This window comes from Lissotriton helveticus, chromosome 2_1, assembly GCF_964261635.1.
Source record: "Lissotriton helveticus chromosome 2_1, aLisHel1.1, whole genome shotgun sequence".
Lineage (NCBI taxonomy): Eukaryota > Metazoa > Chordata > Amphibia > Caudata > Salamandridae > Lissotriton > Lissotriton helveticus.
In genome coordinates this window covers 599,291,525-599,313,464 of record NC_136059.1, presented here as the reverse complement: position 1 = coordinate 599,313,464, position 21,940 = coordinate 599,291,525, and the positions used below count along the sequence as shown (strand labels likewise).

Below are 21,940 nucleotides of genomic sequence, written 5' to 3'. Positions count from 1 at the left end.
AATGGGCACCAAAGGCAGATTGCGGTACAGCTCTGGAAGAATAGGGACCCGCATTGGATGACCCTCGAGGAGTGAGCGCGAGTTGCTATCTGCCGGCAGGACGGCCAGCTCCCCCTCCCATAAGTAAGTGACTTACCAGGATGCTACAACACGAACTTAGAAGAGCCAGTCAGGGGGCTGGAGCCGGCAGTATGGGATTGCTGTAAACCGTAGAGCTGAGGGTGAGTCTACAAGCCACAGAGGACACTTGGAATAAGCGTCTGAGGCTGAGGGATGGAGACGACTGACCTACACCTCGGGGAGCGCGCCTATACTCAGAGCGGCCCTGGATGTGACCGGAGGCTGGTTCAGCTATTGGGCGGCCCTCAGGAAACAGCGGAGCTGCCCCAAATGCAAAGTTGCCCTGGGGTTGGTATCACGCCGGGACAGGAGACAGGCCTGCAACTGACGACCTGGACACGGGGGCAACAGCATTGCAATGACAGAGCTCCTGACCGCTTGTGAAAAAGCGATAGGGGCCATGAACAGTATACATAGCACAGCACCAGGGTGATTGTGTGGGACTAAGGGACGCAGCAGATTCCATATAGACCCTGTGCCGCTGCCGGATTGCTGGAGACCCCCGGTGAGGCCTTGGGGGAGGGAGAAAGTGCACACAAAAATTGGGGCAGGAGGGAGGATCAGGTAGAAGAGTGTGGCATACTTACACAACCAAACCTCCCTCTGATGTGAACAGGAATGGGGTATCCCAATAGTAAAAAGTGGACCTGAGGGTTAGTAAACCGGTCTTAAGTCCTAAGGCAGCAGAGGACTAAGTACAGCCAGTAAGGGCACCCTGAAAAGGAAGCTACCTTACCAGAGAAATCCAACAAACCAAGGTAGTGGACCCGGTGCCCCAGCTTACTTTTATTACACCTAAATTAGAAAGGGTATTGGAAAGCCAATCTCCAGCGCCGCTACAAAGTTCAGTCCTTGGCGACATAGTCAAGGAAAACCATGTACTAAAAACTAACACAATTTCAAAATAGGCACACCCTCTCCCACCGCACAGGCAGTAGCCTTATCAGAACAACAAGAGAATATGCAAGATATGGGGACTACGGCCCCTTCTCTGGTGGATGTGCTGGAGTCCATACATACCACATGAAACAAAATGGTACATAAAATAGATACAGTCGCCATCGAGGTCAACCTGTTCTGGTGTGACCTGCGTAGAGTCACGGACAGAGTCACCACTAATGAACAAACAGTGTATACCAAGCAGATGGAGGTCCACTTCCTAGGGTCACGATCATCAATCTAAAAAAAGGTGATCCGCCTAGATGAACGGACAGAAGATTCAGAGGGTGAGTCACGTAGGACTAATCTACATTTTATATGATTCCCCGAAAAAGCAGAGGGACCATCACTGAACTATTCCTGGAAGACTGGATCACCTCCACAGTAGCCCCCAAAAACCTGTGTACGTTTTTCCCGGTGGAAAGAGCACACCGAGCACTCATACCCCCACCCAAGCCAGGCGCATCACCAAGGACCATGACGCTATCCTGCAGATGACACGTATTCGAGGTCCGCTACTGAAGGAGAGGCACCAGATATCCATCTACGCAGACTATACGCAGCGGGTACAGGATCAAAGAAAATCTTTTCTAGTGGTAAAACGACGCCTCAGAGACCTGAACCCTTAAATAAGACGTCCTCTACCCAGCCAAGCTTAGGGTAAAAAACAATAGGAAAGCTCTGTTTTTCTTCTCGACGTTGGAGGCCAGTGATTGGTTGGATTCCCAGGGACACTCAGGGAAGAAGATAGACTCCTCAATTAACTCATTCCGGGCTGGCATATCAGGAGGCCCATTAAGGGACAAAGGATTGCAAAACACGCGTCAACCCAATGTCAGAATGCGTAGCCCAGCGAGAGTCCGAGTATGCAAGGATGGCACACTACAAATATCAGACACCGTCCCCGACTCAAGAGACTCGTCCCAAGATCAACTGTTGGATAATGATTTCCACGGGGAGGATACTAACAAGAAGGGGAATGGGGGATACACGGCCCACACAAGAAGACACAGTCTGATCGGTTGGGTCAAATAGGTATTTGGATGTTTATTGATGGGAGTGACTGACACTCCTGCTTCTTACAGGAAGGAAAGTAAGGGTAACTGTGAAGTCTATGTTATATGGAATTAAGTAACCCTGACTCAGTATATAAGCAACCAGAGGGGGGCCTAACCCCCAGAGGTAGACAACAAATCAGGGGGCATATCCTCGCACCCCGCTGGAGAGTCCACCGCTAGCAGTGTGGGAAAAACACAGATACATTTGCTTGTTTAATACAGGGAGTACAGACTCCTGGAAATGTAAGACACTGATGGTTTATTACAACTGCATTGTTCTTCTATTCTTTATGTTTGGGGGTGTAATGGGGTGGCAAACACACGTCCTTACGTTATCTCTTCTGGGACTGGGGGGAGCTGTGACTGCCAAAGAGGTGGGGGCGTTTGTTGTTGTTAGGGAAAGGTTGTGGTTGTGTACCTGCCCTGGTACAGAGTCACTGAACATGCCATGCTGCTGCGGCAGCAGGGGCAGCAAGTACAGTGTAGAAATGCATGGATGCGGAACAAAAATGGAAAAGTAATGTATTTGCTATGGCAGCCCCCATGAAAAAACAGATAACCTGGTATGTACGCAGGATAGTGACCTTTGAAAAAAGGAGCAGAGTTTGCCACTATTCGAAGCGCTATAAAATAGCCATAACATGCTTGTGGGAGACACATAGTTGGGGGGATTCTAAACCATGTCTGAAGAATGCTGGAGAGGGCAATTGTATGCTATGTCCTATTCTGGGTATGCCGGGGGGTCCTCATTTGGGTGGCCCCGGGGGTCCCGTTCCAACATCAACATCACACTGTGGACCCAGAGAGGAAATACCTCATCCTGTATGGGAAACTAGGTGGTAAAGAACTATTAATTATTAATGTTTTTGCCCCTAATTATTATTTTGTTGAATCATCATCATCACAAGCTTTATTTCGACACAAAGTCATAAAAGCAACACAAAACAAAACAAAAATAACACCCACAAAAATACATATAGGTTAAAAAGTAAAAAAGTACAATGACATGAATACAATGTTTAATCTATTTTTATTGATTTCCACTTAACACATTGTTTTAGTACAAACAGTCGAAGCAAAGGCTTCATCAGGTGCAATTATAATCAGCATATAACACGTTGCCAACATTCAAGTACGCTGGATGCAATATCTGTGTGCCAACAAGAGGTTTTACAGTTACAAAGGCAGATGGACTACATTCACTAGTCAGACTTAAGCGTATGGCGTCTACAACACCTATTTACTGTGCATTTCCCTCTTCATATTAAGCGCCTGCAAAGTAAACCTCTAGACGTAATACTGCCGTGCGTTGCTATTTCAGTAATTGAAAGAAAGATGAGGATCATTACTACGCACACATCTCTTTTCTCCAGCTGTATCTAACAAGGTATTTAAAAAGTCCAGCAATGTGCTATACTCCTTAGTGCACAGTTTTCATATCCTATGGTGCCTCAGGTCTTTGCCTTGGACATGCGCCCGTGGCAACAGCATTGTCTTTCTGCCAGTGTCTTATGCTGTGCAGTTGTTTTATATGAACATTGAACGTGGTGCATCCCTCAACTGAAGTGGGGGGTTAATAACAGAATAGTGACCAAATAATTCCTAACAGGTAACAGCTCTAAACTGTGGGGCTGGCGCTTAAGGACCCTGGGAGCAACTATGGTGTTACTGTTGTCCATTGTTTATGTACTGGCGCTGGTTGCTAGTTGGGGCTATGGTGCGCTCATGGTTACTTTTATGTGGTAGTTGCTATCTTACACCCCATTGTTTTTCTTGCTGCTTTCTTCAATTAGTTCCCCTCTGTGGTGAGTGCACCTGTAGTGTATCTCCTGCTAAGGCTTGAGAGGGATTTCTGCTATCCCGTACGAGGATCAGCACGGTTAGAATTGCGTCCCAGCTGGCCGTAAGGGGAATCTTAAGAATCCCGAGTGTGACTTCTTGCCTGAGCGCTGTGCTTTCTTCTTTGGCCCAATTGAGCATAGAGTGTATCCACATCATAATGTGCGGCGGGTTGGGGTTTTTCCACCGACTTGTGATTAGTCTTATCGCAACTGCCATCCCTAGGTCTAAGAATCTAGATGTAGTTTTGTTGTTGCGGTTTCTGCGGTTTAAATGCAGGATATATATATGCAATTCAAGAGGGAGCGTGCGGCCGCCACTGCCGACCAGTATTCTGTCAATTTGGGGCACACCCACACATATATGTAAGAGGTCTGCGTCTGGGTGCATGCATCTGGGGCACTTAGCATTTTGGCGTTTAAAATATTGATCTTCGCAGGCGTGAGGTACGCTTGGTGGATAACGTAGAATTGTATTTGTCACAGGCACGCATTTCTTGGGACATGAGTAGGACTCGCTAGCACCGCAGCCCATTCTTTGTCTGTGAGCTGCCTTCCCATATCTCTCTCCCAGTGTTGGCTGAAGGCAAATAGGGTTACCGCCGTGTGGTTTCTAGAAGATGCTGCAAACCATTTAGTGAGATGTCTGCCCCATAATGTGCATATATTGGACAGTGAGATGTGCCTCTGACTCGGTAGACATATCATCCCATTTGGCTGTGAGGGATGATACCAGGGAGAGGTGTAGCAGGAATTGTCCAGAAGGTAGCTCGTCTTCCTCCACTAGTGTCATGTACAGGACTAGTGTGCCCTCTCTGTAAAGATCTCCTATGTCTTGGATTCCGGCCGCATGCCAGCCACTGAGTTCAGCTGCTGTAGTGATTGTGTTACCTCTGGGTGTCCCCTCCAGAGGCAGGGCTGGAGCAAGTGGTGTGGTTATGCGGGTAATATAGAGTGCTCTGCGGAAGCACCTGTGTGCCACCTTCAGCAGCAGTGAATTTGGTGGCTTGATTCTAGAGCAAGGGTGAAACATCGCTGCTAGTTCCGCGGTCTGTAAAGGGGAGTTGTGTTGTTGCTGTGTCTCTTCTGTGATGTTACAAAAACATAAGAGGAGTACCATCAGAGACTGCTTTAGAAAAAACAATCTGAGTGGGATGACTACAAAAGGAAGAGAGTCCTTCTTTTGTTTAACAACCCCTCACTCACCAACCTGGTTGGTGACATGCTTCATCATCGGGGTCCACCCTGATAGCCGAGTGCCATCAGGGTGTGCTGCGACACCTGAATTACAGTGGAGCTGGTATTTGTGTGTGTGAAGTGAACAAAAAAGTGTTAAAAAATTGTCCTGATATACTTGTGTGAAAAAGAATTTTATTTGCAAGCTACTGGACAATATTAAAATCAAGTGTGTGGATACAGAAAGGTATATTATGACCATGTGTATCACTATGTGTAGGGTCTACATGTTTCAACCCGTTAGGTGGAAGTAACGGGTTTTCGTCAGGACCAAAAGGAAGGTGGGTGGTCAGGACACACTAACGTCCTGCCAGTCCTAAATTCCTTACGACTACAGACAAAAATCTGTGGTAGTCAAATACTCACACCCAAATGGGTGGGAGAAAAGCAAAAAAGACCTGTGGAGGACAAGAAAAAAGGTCACGAATATACATGTTACAAGCCGGTAACGTCGTGCCGTGCTGACTCTCACGTGTCTGCTTACTTACGGTGCATCCCATTCAGAACTCATTATTATCGGTTGTGTTATGTAAGACTACTCATCATTGTATATCTAATGATGGTGCCCACAATTTTTGTGAAACTAAGACTGAGCCTGCCTGAGGCTGGAACACGCACACTGTATCAATATCGGCATGCTCAGTGATTGATAAGTCGTTATTTCATCAGTCGACAGCACTCAGCGTTTTGTTGTGCGTGGCTCGACTCCTCAAGGCTTACTGCTGCTTCGGGTCTTTTGGGCTTCACGGGGTAGAGGGAAGGAAAAAACCTCGCAAAGTAACGTATTCCCGTACTTACAAAGTACCTTGTTGCCTAGCAACGCCAGCCTCAATAATGCTTAGTCCTATCACTATTTCCATGCACGTAGCAATGCGTCATCACGCTCGCGTGCAAGCCCGCCCATCCTGGAAACCGGTCCGACTCTATTAATCCCTGCCGGGTGTATCACAACTTTAGCGGGGAGACACGGAGAGGCGAGTAGGTACTTGGCCATTGAACCACGCAGTAACTGTAAGTTATTTTATCCTCCGATGGCCCTAACATCGACCGATTACCGGTCGACAACATGTGAGCCCCTTTTGTGAGACGATTGTTTTTCTTCCCCTTCCTCGACAGAATACGTTACTTTGCGAGGTTTTTTCCTTCCCTCTACCCCGTGAAGCCCAAAAGACCCGAAGCAGCAGTAAGCCTTGATTGCCCTTTGGTCTTTAATTGTGTGGTGTGTGTCTGTTTGTCTAGTGTGAATGTATGCATAAGTGGTTAACGATCTCACGTCGTTGTTTATTCACGCTAATTTTGTAGTGAGGAGTCGAGCCACGCACAACAATACGCTGAGTGCTGTTGACTGATGAAATAACGACTTATCAATCACTGAGCACGCCGATATTGATACAGTGTGCGTGTTCCAGCCTCAGGCAGGCTCAGTCTTAGTTTCACAAAAATTGTGGGCACCATCATTAGATATACAATGATGAGTAGTCTTACATAACACAACCGATAATAATGAGTTCTGAATGGGATGCACAGTAAGTAAGCAGACACGTGAGAGTCAGCACGGCACGACGTTACAGGCTTGTAACATGTATATTCGTGACCTTTTTTCTTTTCCTCCACAGGTCTTTTTTGCTTTTCTCCCGCCCATTTGGGTGTGAGTATTTGACTACGACAGATTTTTGTCTGTAGTCGTAAGGAATTTAGGACTGGCAGGACGTTAGTGTGTCCTGACCACCCACCTTCCTTTTGGTCCTGACGAAAACCCGGTACTTCCACCTAACGGGTTGAAACGGATGTACGTTGTTACAACGCAGGTTGTAACAACGCATACCTTTACCACGCGGCCGCTACAATGCAAGTCGTTACCACGACTTGCGTTGGAGGGCGCGGATTTAGGATTTTTATAATTTTATATTCCAACACCAGTCCCCGTAACAGTAGGGAAGGTGTTGGAATATAAATTTATAAAATTCCTTATCCCACAGCGCCCTCCAGTGCAAGTCGTGGTAACGACTTGCGTTGTAACGGCCGCGTGGTAAAGGTACCGCGTGGTAAAAACTTTGTGGTAAAGGTTGTTTACCGGTTGAAACATGTAGACCCTACACATAGTGATACACATGGTCATAATATACCTTTCTGTATCCACACACTTGATTTTAATATTGTCCAGTAGCTTGCAAATAAAATTCTTTTTCACACAAGTATACCAGGACAATTTTTTAACACTTTTTTGTTCACTTTACACACACAAATACCAGCTCCACTGTAATTCAGGTGTCGCAGCACACCCTGATGGCACTCGGCTATCAGGGTGGACCCAGATGATGAAGCATGTCACCAACCAGGTTGGTGAGTGAGGGGTTTTTAAACAAAAGAAGGACTCTCTTCCTTTTGTAGTCATCCCACTCAGATTGTTTTTTCTAAAGCAGGCTCTGATGGTACTCCTCTTATGTTTTTGTAATATTTGGATCTAGGGGACCAGGAGTACACTCCGTTCGCCTTTGTGAATTGATCCCTTACTCTCTCTTTGTTAAACTATCTCTTCTGTGATGGCCAGCTAACCATCTGGCAACCCACTGTATTTAGACCGCTAAGTAGTATTACTCCAAATGTGGTACAGCTAGACTGCCCTGGTCCACAGGCAGGTAGAGCTTGTTAATCGCTACTCTGTCTCTGGAGTTTTCCCTTATGAAATCCTTTACCAGCTTTTCAAGGGGCCGAAAGAAAGACGGGGGAATATAGTGTTGGAGAATCGTAAAGTAGTATAAAAGCCTGGGTAACTCCACCATAATTACTATAGTCACTTTGCCAGTTACTGATAGTGGGAGTGTGCCCCAGAATGCCATCTGGGAGCTGATTGCAGTCAGTACCCTTCCCAAATTGCCATCTTGTAAGTCCTTTGGCCTTCTGTACAAACGGATGCCTAGATAGCAGAATGTGTCTGTACACCAGCAGACTTGTGTGCCACTGAGTGCGTATTCTGGATCTACACATTGTGCAGTGAAGGGGTATAGGCAGGATTTAGCGATGTTTATACGCAGCCTAGATATGAAGGCAAAGTGTTCCAGTATGTGTGCTAGCCTCTGCGGGATGCTATGGATGTCTCTCATGTATAACAGGAGATCATCCGCATATAAAGATATGGTGTGCGTCTCATCCCCGAGCGTGATGCTGCCTCATATCTCCGTACGTATTGCTTCCGCTAGTGTTTTACATGCCAGTGCACAAAACAGTGGGGACAGAGGGCAGCCTGCCTAGTCCTTCTGTGCACTTCGACAAGGTGCGATATGTAGGGGCCCGTTTTAACCCTCACAGTAGGGGCACTGTATACTAGCTTCACCATATTGATGAACGAATCTCCCAGCTGGTATTTATCTAGGACTGCAAATAGGAATCCCCACTCTAGTGAGTTGAATGCCTTCTCTAGGTCTAAAATAAGGCAATCGTCTCTCGCCCAATTGTGTTTGCGAGTACTCTGCAATCCTAAAAAAGCGGTTTAAGGAGGTGTTCCTCTGGGGTACGAACCCTTTTTGATTGTGATGGACAAGGGTGGGGACCGCTTGTGCCAGTCTGTCCCCTAGGAGCTTTGCTAGCACTTCATAATCCACGTTGAGTAGTGCGAGCAGCCTGTATGAACTCAGGTCTGTGGGGTCCTTAAGCAGGGACACCAAGTTAGCTTCATTCATGGACGGGGGAAGGCGTGGCTCATCGATTGCTGCTGTGTATAGATTGTGTAGTGAGGAAGGTGGCATATGCTCTATAAAATTCCACTGGGAAACCATCAGGACCTGGCGTTTTCCCACTCGCCAGTGCCATAATTGCTCAACGGATTTCCTCTGGTGTTTGGGGTTCATTTAACCCCTCTTTCTGCTCTGGCATGGCTTCTGGCAGTTGTATCGATTCTAACAACGCAATAGTTTGGTTCTCTAACTGGGGAGTCCTGAACTGGTATAGTCCGGCATAGTGTTGTGTCATTACTTTGTGTATTTTATGCTGCGTGTACACCCTTGAGCCTGTGTTCCTTTTTAGGGCGGTTATGGGTTGATGTGCCTGGTCCTGGCGTAATAGCCACTCTAGTGTCCTGCCTGCGCAATCTGCGGTAGCATGGTACGTGCGGAGTTGCTCCAGTAGGTATGCATGTTCCGCTCTCAGAGTCTAGTGTGCACATGTTTCTCCATCCCTCCAGTTGCTGTGTTTCATAACTCAGTAGCTTCCCTTCAATTTTGCCGAGTGCTACAGTTAGCTGTTTACGTATGTTCCATTTGGCTCTTATACAGTAACCTCTGAGTGTTACCTTGAAGGCGTCCCACTCAAGGAGGTGGTCATCTGTGGAGTGTTCGTTGTTTTCAAAGTGATCTAAATTGCTGTCCCTAGTGTTGAGCGAAACCCACGGTCCTCTAATGATGCCAGCTGTAGGCGCCATGTTGTGACTGGAGAGCGCCCTGTGTCCCATCTGAGCTTTAGTATCTGGGGATTGTGATCTGAGTGCATATGCCCGAGATACTCAGTATTTTTGATGAGTGGAAGCAGGGCAGGTTATCCGACAAAGCGATCAAGCCTTACATGCAGGTCATGTACAGGGGAATAAAAGGAATATATGTGTGTTGTAGGGTTGAGCGCGCACCAAATATCTATCAAGTTCCAATTTGCGAGCCACTCCCGCAAGACTTGTACGTTAGAAATTGCCTGTGTGCATGTTAGGGGTGGATATGACCTGTCTAAGTTTACATCGATTACTGCATTGCAGTTGCCCCCTGTAATCCAGGGGAGTCCGCTCCATTTAGCGAGCTCTCTTGTGAGTTTGTGAAGGAAACTTGCTTGGTCCACATTTGGCGCAATGTTTTTGCCCCTAATGACGACTGCCCATCGTTGTGTCCCAACCTAATGAGGATGGCAGCTCCCTACCTGAGAGCGTACATGAGACGTTAACTGTGTCCTGGACGGTGACATGGTCCTAGATCCCCAACAATCCACACTAATCCCCAGTTGAAAGAGACTTTAGGGGATGCCCTTGTTGGCATGCATTTGCTGGATGTTTTGCGTCAGTGCCACCAGACAACTCAACAGTACTCCTGCTACTACCCCGCATCTGGAACTTCTAGTTGGATAGATTATTGGTTCCTTTCTGCTGAATTTGGACCTGATGTGGGAGGAATATCCTATTTGATCACTCACTTGTATTGCTAAACCTGTGTGTGATGAGAGCCTGCTCTGCCATACTCTTGCAGAGGCTTCAAACCTCTATCAGACCCTCCATTCCAGGCCACACTGTTGGCGGCCCTAGAAAGATACTTCACAACATACTGGGGATCCGCCTCGACACGAGCTCTTGAATGGGAAGCCATAAAAGTAGTTATTAGAGGCGAATGTATTAAAACATCATATGGGGTACGCTGACAGCTGAAAACAGACATAGCCAAACGGGAAGCAGTGCTCGGTGACCTAGAGAGGGTCTTTCCGGGGGCCCCACATATATTGGAGGAATGGTGGGTGGAGAGAGAGGTCTGCTAACAGACTTTCATTGATTAGAAAAACATCTATACTCCACACACCGTCAATGATCACACCCTCAGCTCCGCCGACCTCGTCATAGCAGAAACCCTGCCCATCCTCAGCACCAGAGCATATGGAAGAGCTTTCTCCTAGGTCGCAGCCAAGGCCTGGAACAAGCTCTCAGTCAACAACAGATGCTCTCCTACTCTGCAAACCTTCAGGGAGAGCCTCAAGGCCTGGCTTTTTGGCTGGCCGGGAGCTGCATCCCCTTCCCCCCAGATCAGAATTAGGAGCTTGGTGTCCAGACAGTTTGAGTTGTGTAGGAGCACACTGCAGAGATATTCACTTTCTCCTCTGCTGTTTGCTGTAGCCATCAAGCCAATGGTGGTGACTCTACGGAGCGGACTGGGAGATTGGGGGGTCAGACTGGGCACAACCAATCATGTGGTATCCTTATATACCAATGATACCCTAGTCTGTCTATGCCAACCAACAAACTTGATACCCTTATTGCTAGCAGATTTGAGATTTGGAGTGCTATCCGGACTGCGGATTAACCCAGGAAAATCCAAACTCATCCCCATTGGATGATTGGCGAGTATCCAGCAGTCTGAGCTTGCCACAAGAGCTATTATGGGTGGGTAAGGGGACAAGATACTTGGGAATATGGCTTGCAAACACACCCTCTGCAAACCTCAATCTCAATATTGGTAGAGTGATAGAAGGGCTCCCTGGATCCATAAGGTAATGGCGGGACCTGCCGTTGTCCCTTATGAGTCAAATTGCAATAATAAAAATTATCATCCTGCCCAGATGTCTGTACACACTGCAACACTCGCATTACAGCATTCCTCGAGGTTATTTTTGAATGCTTGATTAACTGCTGACAGACCTCTTGTGGGGCAATAAGGATAAACTGGTATGTCTAACAACATTACGGAGGACAAGGGGCCGAGGCGGTTATAAGTCCTATGCATGGAACTGTATTATATGGCCTCCCAGAAGCAGCATGCAGTACACAGGTTAGATGCACACAACAACTGGGAGACAGATATTTTGGTAGGCACACACGATGGATACACATTACCAGCACTATTAATACATAGTATGGCACGTAGCCGGGATCTGGGAAACCGCAGTTCAAAGGGTGGTCCAGCATGCTCCATACGCTCTTGATATGCCCATCTGGGTGCTACGGCCATTTGCCCGTATTGCGGAATCCATGTCCGTAAGAAGGTGGAAAGAAGGAGGATGCCAAACACTGGGAGACTTATACATTGATGGCAGGTTTATAACACAAGAGGAAGCAGTGGAAGCCTTTGACCTGGGGGCGGGATAATTTTTACAATATGGGAAAATTTCCAGTGTAGTCAGGGAAATATGGCCAGGGTTCCCAGCAGAGCTCCCAAGTACCAATATATTGAAGGTAATGCTAAATATGGTACAGGGTAAACGACTAATATCCCACCTATATAGAGCCTTAGGGGATGACCTACCAGGCAGAGTCTTATCAGTGAGGCAAAAATGGGATGCTTTGCTGGGGGAGCCGTTGTTGGGCGGAGAGTGGGAGAGAATACAGGAGGAGGTTCGCACAGTCAGCTCCAAAGCACAATTCAAACTCCTACAATACAATCTTGTGCACCAAGTATACCTCACCTCGAACACGTTACACATGATTTACCCTATCCGGAGCCCTGAATGCCCAAGATGTAAGACACAGGCAGCTGACTTTATTCATATGGTTTGGATGCACCCCACACTGGCCCCATAGGGGGCTAGTGTGGGGCAGTAATAGGCCCAGCAGAACGTGCCGAATCTCTTTAGGCACAGTCCAGCCTGTGGCGCTCTGAAGGCGTGGTAGCTCCACATCCCAGTAATGTGATGCTAACACAACTTTAGAGGGCCACAGGCTGGATACTGCCTAAAGACATTCAACAAGTTATGCTGGGCCTATTACCTAACCCCAAACACAAAAAATTAAGTAGACGTTTCCTCTCATAGGGTTTGATGCTGGCAAGAAGGCAAATTATAATAGCCTGGCTTAGACCTAGGCCCCCGCAGGTGGGAGAGTGGATTAATGATGTATGTGTGTGGGCAATGGCGGATAGGGTACAAATGAAGCTGGTACATAAAGATGAAAAGTTAGAAGATGATATCTGAGCATGGCAGCAAATGCTGGCAGACCTCAGAGGAGAGCAAAACATGGGAACAAAGGGCTGTACAAATGAGATGGGTGTTGCACCAAGTGGGGACAATTCAGGAAGGGAAATGGCATGAACTAACACAAACTCTAAGGAACAGTATATAATAATCATGCATATGGTAAAAACTGAATGGTGACTATGTTTGGAGCAGAAGGGGGAAGCGGAACAGGGTGGGGGGTAAGTTGGAATCCAAAATTGGCAAAATTCATGTAGAGACTAATGAAAGCATAAATGAGAAAGATATACCACTGGGAGAACAAGTGGGAGGGTCTGTGGACTATCCATTGTCGGTTCTCCTTGATTTGCAGAGACAGATAACTGTGAAGGGTAAAAATGATATGACCAATCCCTGTATTATGATCGTATGGGAGGTAGGGGGGAATAAGTTGCACTCTCAGGGCCCGATTCACAGAACTAACTTAAGACAAAATCCTAAACTTACTTCCATTTTGGTGTTCACAGAAGGCACTTACTCATTTTGGTATTTACGGAAGGCACTTACTCATTTCGGTATTCACAGAAGTTAGGAGTCCTAACTTTAGGACTCCTAAATGACTTGTGTGAATACCGAAAGTCTTAAAGTTAGGATTTTTCTCAGTTTAGGAGTTCTAAAGTTAGGAGTTCTAACTTTACTACTAGGGTGCCCTATTGGATGAGTGATTCTTTCTCCGCCCAAATTATCCAGCTAGAATTTTACAACCTCTAAATGCATATTCATGCTTATTCATCAAGCTGTGTGTCCAAGTGTAAGAATTTCTGCATCACGTCCCACTCCCAGCCATTGTTCTTGATCATATTCTCATTGGAGGAGTAAAAATCCAATGTTAGAATCCACAGTCATATGATTAAAATGCATTGTTTGTCCATATATTTATGATAAGAATTAGAACCATGTTCTGATGCTTAAAATTCAATTTTTCATACCCATATTCATGTTTACTCCTATACATTGATCCTCCTAAAACATATAGCTGTGTTTCTCATACATTCATTACAATGTTGTTATACATACATTGTATTACATGTATATTGTACTGCCATTATCCCCTAAACATATTCACAAATCCACATGTATTCCCCAAGAAAATATTACAATTTTTTATCAGTATTTAGACCATTATCCAGGCGCTTTCCTGCGTCTAAGGGTCAGTTCCCTGTTTCCCCCTCTGATGTCTGGTTCAACATGATCCATGTAAAAAAAGTGAAATGTTTGTGTGGACCCTGCGCCTTGCATTCCATTACATGCATTGCCATTGGATATATAGTATCCTGATGTTTCACTGCTCTGATGTGTTCATTCATCCGTTCCTTGAGTGCTCTTATGGTGCTACCTACATATGTGCGTTTGCATTCACACTCTAAAATATATACCACATATTTCGTATAGCAATTGTTACTGTAGCTTATATCATACGATCTGCCACCCGCACCCAGGAACTTCTTCTTTTCATCATACTCCCATGTACATGCCCCACAATTACCACACTTTTGAAACCCCATTGTCAATTGGGTCAACCAAGACGAAGTCAGTTTGAGTCTGGGATAACTCGCGCCTAATTGTGATCTCAATGTCCTCCCCCCGTCTGTATGTGATACTGGACGTGTCTGTTATGTATTCGTCTTGCATGCCTCTAGCATTGTTCTAGGCTTTTGTAACGATCTACTTGAGATGTGTTTGTCTTTAAGATGATCCGTGTGTCATTAGAGTAGCTGTAGAAAGTTAGATGTAAAGTCCAAATGAGTGAGGTCACAATGTGAGGAATGCATTGAGGTAGAAAGTAGATATTTTTCCATCGTTGGGGACTGTTCGGTGGAGGGGGTAGGCTTTTGTGGAGTGACTGGATTTGGAATTCAGTGGTGTTGGAAGTGGGTGAGTAGCATTGGTAGTTTTGAAACTGATTTCAGCTAATATTATTCTTTTTGCAGGGAATTGGACAAAAGATGTTTATACCGTAGTTGAGTGGAAATTATTAACTGTGCATTCTTGTGGGAGATTGCAGTTTATTTCGTTTTTTTTAATACTTTCTCTTTAGGTGGCTGGAGTTAGCAGTATTCGTTTGCTCTTGCTTGAATGTTTGTTTTCCAGACCATGACCAAAAACAAATGGGCACTACTGTTTACCAATAGTGAGAACGGTATTGCTTATTATTTGTCTCTTTAATTTTGCAATGTATTTTTCTGGGTAAAATCCGTATGGTTGTACAGAAATGTTATTTTATTGTTTGTTGCAGTTGCATGTATTACAGCAAGAAACTAGAAAAAGAAAGTGATATTCTTCGGGAAAGCCAGATCTCTTTTTTACCGATGCAGGTAACAAATAAAATACATGTACGTCACATTAGAAGATGTTTTTATTGAGCATGCTGATGAATAGAACATCCATTTATAACTGTTGGTGTTTATCTGTATTTTATCGGTATGTTAGGTAGCTAGCACTGCCTGGCATTATTTGAAAATGGGGTCCTTTTGTAGCTATCTTTTCTAAAGTTCTAGTTTTCAAACTAAATATATTTGTGTGCATAATAGCCTAATAGTATTAATAAACAATTATAGATCACATAGGTTCCATCGCAAATTACGTCCCTGTTCATAAACTAGTAAGTGTGTAATCGTACATTGGGCACATAGTTTTGGGCAATAGTCGCCCATTTTTACTTCACTACTATGGCAACATGGTACTGTCTCTGCCATTTGAGGAGTTATCTTGATGGTGACTAATCAGGTGGAACCAGTGGCAATGCCAGGGGTGTGTGGTAATTTTTTACCACTCGTGTGTGTGGTCTTCCTAACTTTCTGGAGGTATACCCAGCACATTATGTACAAAATGCATACCTTTCTGTGAAAGTTCACCAGCATTACCATTGTTTTACCATGATTTTCATGGCGCTAAGTGCACCAAACATGATGGCGAATGAGTCACCTCACATTCAGTAGCTGCTCAGTCAACATTTATGCTGGAGTCAGCTCTGAATCTTAGCAGACACAACGCAAGAGGAAACTCCAGATAAGGAGAAATAGGTTGATAGTCTGTGCAGTTATTCGCTTATTTAATCAAACCTCATTGTTTGCCATTTTTTTTAAAGGCCTTAATAATTCATTTGGAGGTTTTGTGCCCTCAACATGTGCTTGGGAGGAGTTTAGCATGTTCCTGAAAAGATAAGTCATCGTGTGATGCTGGAGTCTCTCTTCTCACAATCTCGTAAAATGAACTCATGGGCTTTCTGCTCTTTTTACTTGTGTGCTATGTTTCTTTTTCTTAAGATTGTGACTGGCCTTTCTTGCTGGTAATCTTGATACACAGTAGTATTCATTGCATTGCTAATTATATGAATATTAGGCTTGACAGCGAGACAGGTAACCCATCTGATTATACTGCAGAAATAGGAAGTAGCCCATTCCTGGAGCTGTTTTTCTCTGTTTTCATGTACGTTTCATTAAGGGGATCTCTGCTTTCTCCTGCCTTATGCCTGTTAACAGGTTCTCAACTTTGAGCTTGCCTGATTGAAATGACTTTGACAAGGAAGACTGCTGTCAGAGTTTGAGTTACGCTTGTACTTAATAAGGCCCCTATTCCCTTGTTGGTCTTCCTCATTACTGGTTAGGTGGGACTTTAGCAAGTAATACCAGGAATACTTCATTTCTGGAAGAAGAGACCAGCCGCAGGAATGCTGCAACAGCATGACTTTATAGACATAAAGTAACTGGGTTGCAAGAGGTAGTGTAATTTAAGTATGCAAAGAACGAGTCTTTCAAACACTCCATTGGCCTAAGGTCATTGGTTTCATCCAAATAAAACAGGCCTAACAGAGGAAATGCATAGCCGCTTCTTTCGTGGACCGGTAAGAGGGAAAATGAAGGACAGATTAGTTCTTGTTCCAAATGAAATCTAGGACCCACTTTGGTTCTGAAGGATGGACCTACGCATGCATTTACCCTATCTGAGATAATCTTCAGACAGGAATCGGAGACCACAAAAAATCCCTGTACTCTCCTTCAATTTGCTGGAAAGTACACTGGGAGATTGAGAAGTCCTCCAATTTTTAAAATAGAGATTGATGAAGCCCCCTTAGCACCAAAGTGAGTCCCCAATTCGGTACGGTAGAATGACACTCTGGCTGATGCTATCAAAACTGTGGAGTAGTCTGGCTCCCACAACTGGTCAGAATCCGAGAGAGAGCCTGATGGATCTTTGTATGTGTAAATTGCAGTCGACTGACACCTAAGGGAGGAAGCAACTAAACCCTTCTCAAACTCTTCAATCATAAACTCTAGGGTCTGTAATGAGGTATAATTCAGGGGAGGGAGTCTCTTATAGCCACACCAGTAACACAGTGAGTTCAATAGTGTTTGAAACGTTTCCCATGTAGAAGGTTTCCTAGAATCCTGTTGGGAAAAGTCATTTTAAAAGAGAAACCTGTGCTCTTGAGGCCCCTTCTCTTACTCTTTAACCATTAACTAGAGGCAGGCTATTACTGAATGAGGATGAAGACAATAAATGAGATGATGAAAGGGGTAGAACAAAAGGTAGAGAATAAAGGTCAGGGTTCTGAAGAGTGCCTGCTTTAGGGCGGTGCAACGGGGTGCCAACCTTGGGGCACTGCTTCGGAGAGCAATGTATTTTGAAATATCTGATTGGCTTAAAAACAACTGCTGTAGAGTTCCGTGTGTACCCAGCAATTTTCCGAGAACATTAAATATGTTGAGATAACTCTAGTGATTAATGTATGTCCTGTAGAGGTCTGAGTTTTGTCTAATCGGAGTTTTTTCACTAATCATAGAGTGGCGCAGAGGTTTGATGGTTTGACGTGCCTACTGCATGAGTAATTAGGAGTTACAGAATTTTATTTTATTTAGATATCTCATTGGGTTTGTGCTTTTGTCGCAGTGATCCTTTTGTTAGTAAAGCCAACCCCAACCACTCAGTTACATTTTAAATCTGGAATTTGGGCTTCTCCAGACCAAGCACTTTTATGACGTGACTCCTACACCTTGTACTTGTGAACTTGTAGTCCTCATTGTCTTATGCAACATTTCCTATGCACTGATCTACTCTCCTGTATGATTCGTTGTTTCTGTATATTGGGTGTGTCATGTAAAGTGCTCGGTAATGTAAAGTAGCACTATAAAAAATTAAGTACATGTGAAGAATGGCCTACCAAGAGATGAGGGTACCTTGAGAGGTGGTAGAGAAGGAGATCATTTGAGGCACCTATAAAATTGTCACACCAGGCACTACCAGCGCTAAAGTCGGCCCTAATTCTGATGAAGGCTTAACCAAGATCTCTATTGTAAATAATACACAACCATTAAGAAATGTGAAAGGTTTGTCTGCAGCATTTCTTTGTCAGCTTCTTTGGAATATTGAGTTCAAATATATTGACCGGCAAAAATATCAGCAAGCAGAATATTATGAGGTAAGTATACACTTGTAAGTGTAGATTTATTATATTTAACTCCATATCAAAGCACCATGCAGACGCGCTTTTTGACAAGGTACATATATGTGTGGTTAATTATAATAATCCTATGCTTATTTATACATTTACTATCACAGTTTTCATGTAGTTGATTTTCAGGTGGCAATACTATTGCAGGTCAATGTTTAAAACTCAGCATTCTAGTACCATTCCTTATAGGGGGGGCCATTATTCCTGACTTGAGCTATGAAGTAGCGCTGGAGCCCACCCCAGCTTACTGGAATCTATTTTCTTAGGGGACTAGTAAATGCCCTTCTAGAGGTGCCACATAGAGAACATTATTTCCTGGTAGAAAGAAAGAAGTACTCTGTAATTTCCAGCCAATGGATCCCAATGGCACAAAGGGCGGCTCTGTAAAGAAATTGAGGTAATGGCTAGCTCCTGAGACTAAAGTCACTTCTTCACTATTTCAGGCTCCTTGTTCAAGAGGTGCGTTTGATGATGTTGAGTGTGCATACAGTTCCCCGGCAGGTAAACTTTCTCCATGGATTTGCAGATTATCACACTGATTGACTGGAGGTTTAGATCTGGACAGAGGTGTAAATTCCTCCAGTTATTAAGCAAGCAAAAGAACTGGAAGATCTTCATGGTTTGCTAGACATCTGTCTTGAAAAGCAAAGAGTCACAGGTCATCCAAGGCACTCACGCACCTCTTCATGCAGGATAGCTACATTTGGAGACAATACCTGTGTGAAAAGTTTTGGAAGAGAAATTCTGAGGATAATACTGCAAGCAGGTAATGTTTCAGACCTATGGCGAAGCCAAGAATTTCTGACTGCACAGACGGAATGGAGAGATAACCTTGTGAAGGTCTTTGAAATGTATAAAATCCTTTTCACTGGATCAGTGTCAATATTGCCTGTAGAGGTGTCACCTTGTAGAAAATGTGATGAGTGAACAAATTGATTGCCTTCAGGTGTATATCAATACTATATTTCCTGAACAGCGTGGTAGGAGGAGAGAAAATGGAATACATTCCCGAATCTTTCTGATACTATGGTTCTGGTACAATGGTTCCCTTCAGCCCAGTACATAGAACCTTCTTCCAGTACAGGGCATTGAATTGAACACCTTGTAAAAGTGGTGGGAACAAACAGATGCTCTGGAGGTTGGATGATAAAATGTGTAGTGTAATAAAGTAAGAGACGGAGAGTGTGTGGTGAATGGCAGGGGTAGCCTCAGCTCATGTCTCTGAGTTGACTTGGTTGTTATGTCAGGGATTAGCTACTCCTTATTCTATAGACAGCTGCCCACCTATCTATCATTCTCAATTGCTCTCTTATTGCTGCAGCACTCCTCAAGAAACAGCTCCAACTGCATGGAACTACTCCTAGAACTGACGCCATTTCCAAACTAAGGCTATCAACATTGGTGACTTCAACTTACAGGTCCACACATGTCTCTGAGGAAATTCCAGCGCATGGGTACTAACAGATAGTTAGTGGCCCAGCACCCGTCAAGGCATGCAGGCATCCTGGCAAGGAGGCTTGTTTAGCTTTATACCACTTACTTGGTTTCACAGCACGGGAGACTCCCTGTCTTACACTTCAGCTAGAACATTTCAGCTGCCGGATTTAACTGTCCCAGGACCCAAAAGTTGGATAACTGTTTTTATTAAATGAAAAAAGTAAGGGCACGCCAATATCTTCAAGCACTACTGTGAAACCTTGGATCTATTAAACCAGCCACAGACATAGGTTGGTCACTATTTCATCTCCACTAACCTATCCTATCTATGCTAATATAATAAAGAGAGAGCCCAAACCTTTGAAGCGGGTAATCTCAGGAACCACAGCACCAATCACAACACCCAATACAGCGTTGGAAAGGGCAGTTGCAGCAGAAGGACATAGGCTATGCAGACGCCCACCATATACATTTAAAAGGTAAAAGAACCGTGCCAGCAAAGTAGTCCCTTGTGGGCGTGTCTGCGTTGTGCTGTGGGCGTGTGCTGGGGACGTGACAAACGCTGGGGGCGTGTGGTACGTTCCGCCCTTCATGCCATGTCTCATATCGTGTGCTAATCCCACCCTGCTCCCTTTAAATACCCCTGCACCCCATAATTATAACCCACCCTTACTCCTTAAAATACCCCAACACCCTTAAACACTAACCCATCTTAACCCTATAAATATACCCTGTACCCCATAACCCAAACCTATCCCTAAACCCTAAAAATACCCCTGTACTCCAAAACCCAAACCTAGCCCTGAACCCTATAAATACCCCTGTACCTCAAAACCCAAACCTACCCCTGAACCCTAAAAATACCCCTGTACCCCAAAACCCAAACCTAGCCCTGAACCCTAAAAATACCACTGTACCCTAAAACCATCCCTGAACCCTAAAATACCCCTGTACCCCAAACCTAGCCCTGAACCCTTAAAATACCCCTGTACCCCAAAACCCAAACCTACCCCTGAACCCTAAAAATACCCCTGAGCCCCAAAACCCAAACCTACCCCTGAACCCTAAAAATAACCCTGTACCCCAAAACCCAAACCTACCCCTGAACCCTAAAATACCCCTGTACCCCAAAACCCAAACCTAGCCCTGAACCCTTAAAATACCCCTGTACCCCAAAACCCAAACCTACCCCTGAACCCTAAAAATACCCCTGTACCCCAAAACCCATACCTATCCCTAAACCCTAAAACTACCCCTGTACTCCATAACCCAAAACTATATCTGAACCCTTAAAATACCCAAACACCCCAAAACATATACATCAGTACCCCAAAACATATACCCCTATACCCATACTTACCTTATCCAAACATTAAAAAAACATGCTTTTACCATTCATGCATTTACAACAAATTTAGTTGTAAATGTATGCGTGGTAAAAGCATATAAAATGTAATGCCATGCGTTATAATGGCATTGCGGAGTCATGGTACTTTCGTAATGAAAGTATGCGGAGTGATGGTATGCGGAAAGAAAGTTGTGGAATAATGGGTGTTTACCCTCCCCTGGTAAGTACATTGGTGGCACGGCGGCCCACATCTCCAGCAACATGCTCATATTTTTTCACCACCCATTTGAAAAATGCACAGGTCTCTCTCATTGATGGCCAGCACCCACATACACTTTTAGACACACCTCCTGCCTCAAGTTCTAGAAATGCGAACTTTAGAGCTGGGGAGCTACGTTTGAATCTCGGCATCAACTCAACATCCTGTGATTCCAGGCAAATCGCTTTGTCTCCCCGTGCCTACCACAAATGAATGTGTTCTTTTGTAATGTAAATTGTGCTCATGCCATGTTGTCGAGTTCGCGCCATATAATATTGCAAGGAAAACTAAAGTAGGGAAACTCGAGTTCACACACTACTGAACGCGCACTCTTAAGTAAATCAGCAGTGCACTGTGAATCGGAGCATTTCACAGGCCTGTCACAGATAAGAAATGCTATCAAAACGAAATCCTACAAAACAATATACTACTGGCCGGCAGCAATTCATACCCGAACAACGTCGGGACGGGCTGCTAGTATTACATACAAGCCCCCCTCCTGTAATTATTACAATACCCCCTAAGCCTTTACAGACACATTAGAAACATTCCTCTAGAAGTAATGTC

The 21,940-nt window shown here is 44.7% G+C and overlaps 1 protein-coding gene across 1 annotated transcript in view; it reads left to right on the top strand.

Annotated features, from left to right (window-relative positions):
- The window catches only part of LOC144818170 (baculoviral IAP repeat-containing protein 1-like), a 699,834-nt gene that overhangs the window by 73,456 nt on the left and 604,438 nt on the right, over positions 1-21,940 (top strand). Inside the window, exon 7 of the mRNA XM_078675292.1 lies at positions 15,114-15,192. Coding sequence (XP_078531418.1) covers positions 15,114-15,192 — 79 coding nt within the window. The remainder of the gene's footprint in view (positions 1-15,113; positions 15,193-21,940) is intronic.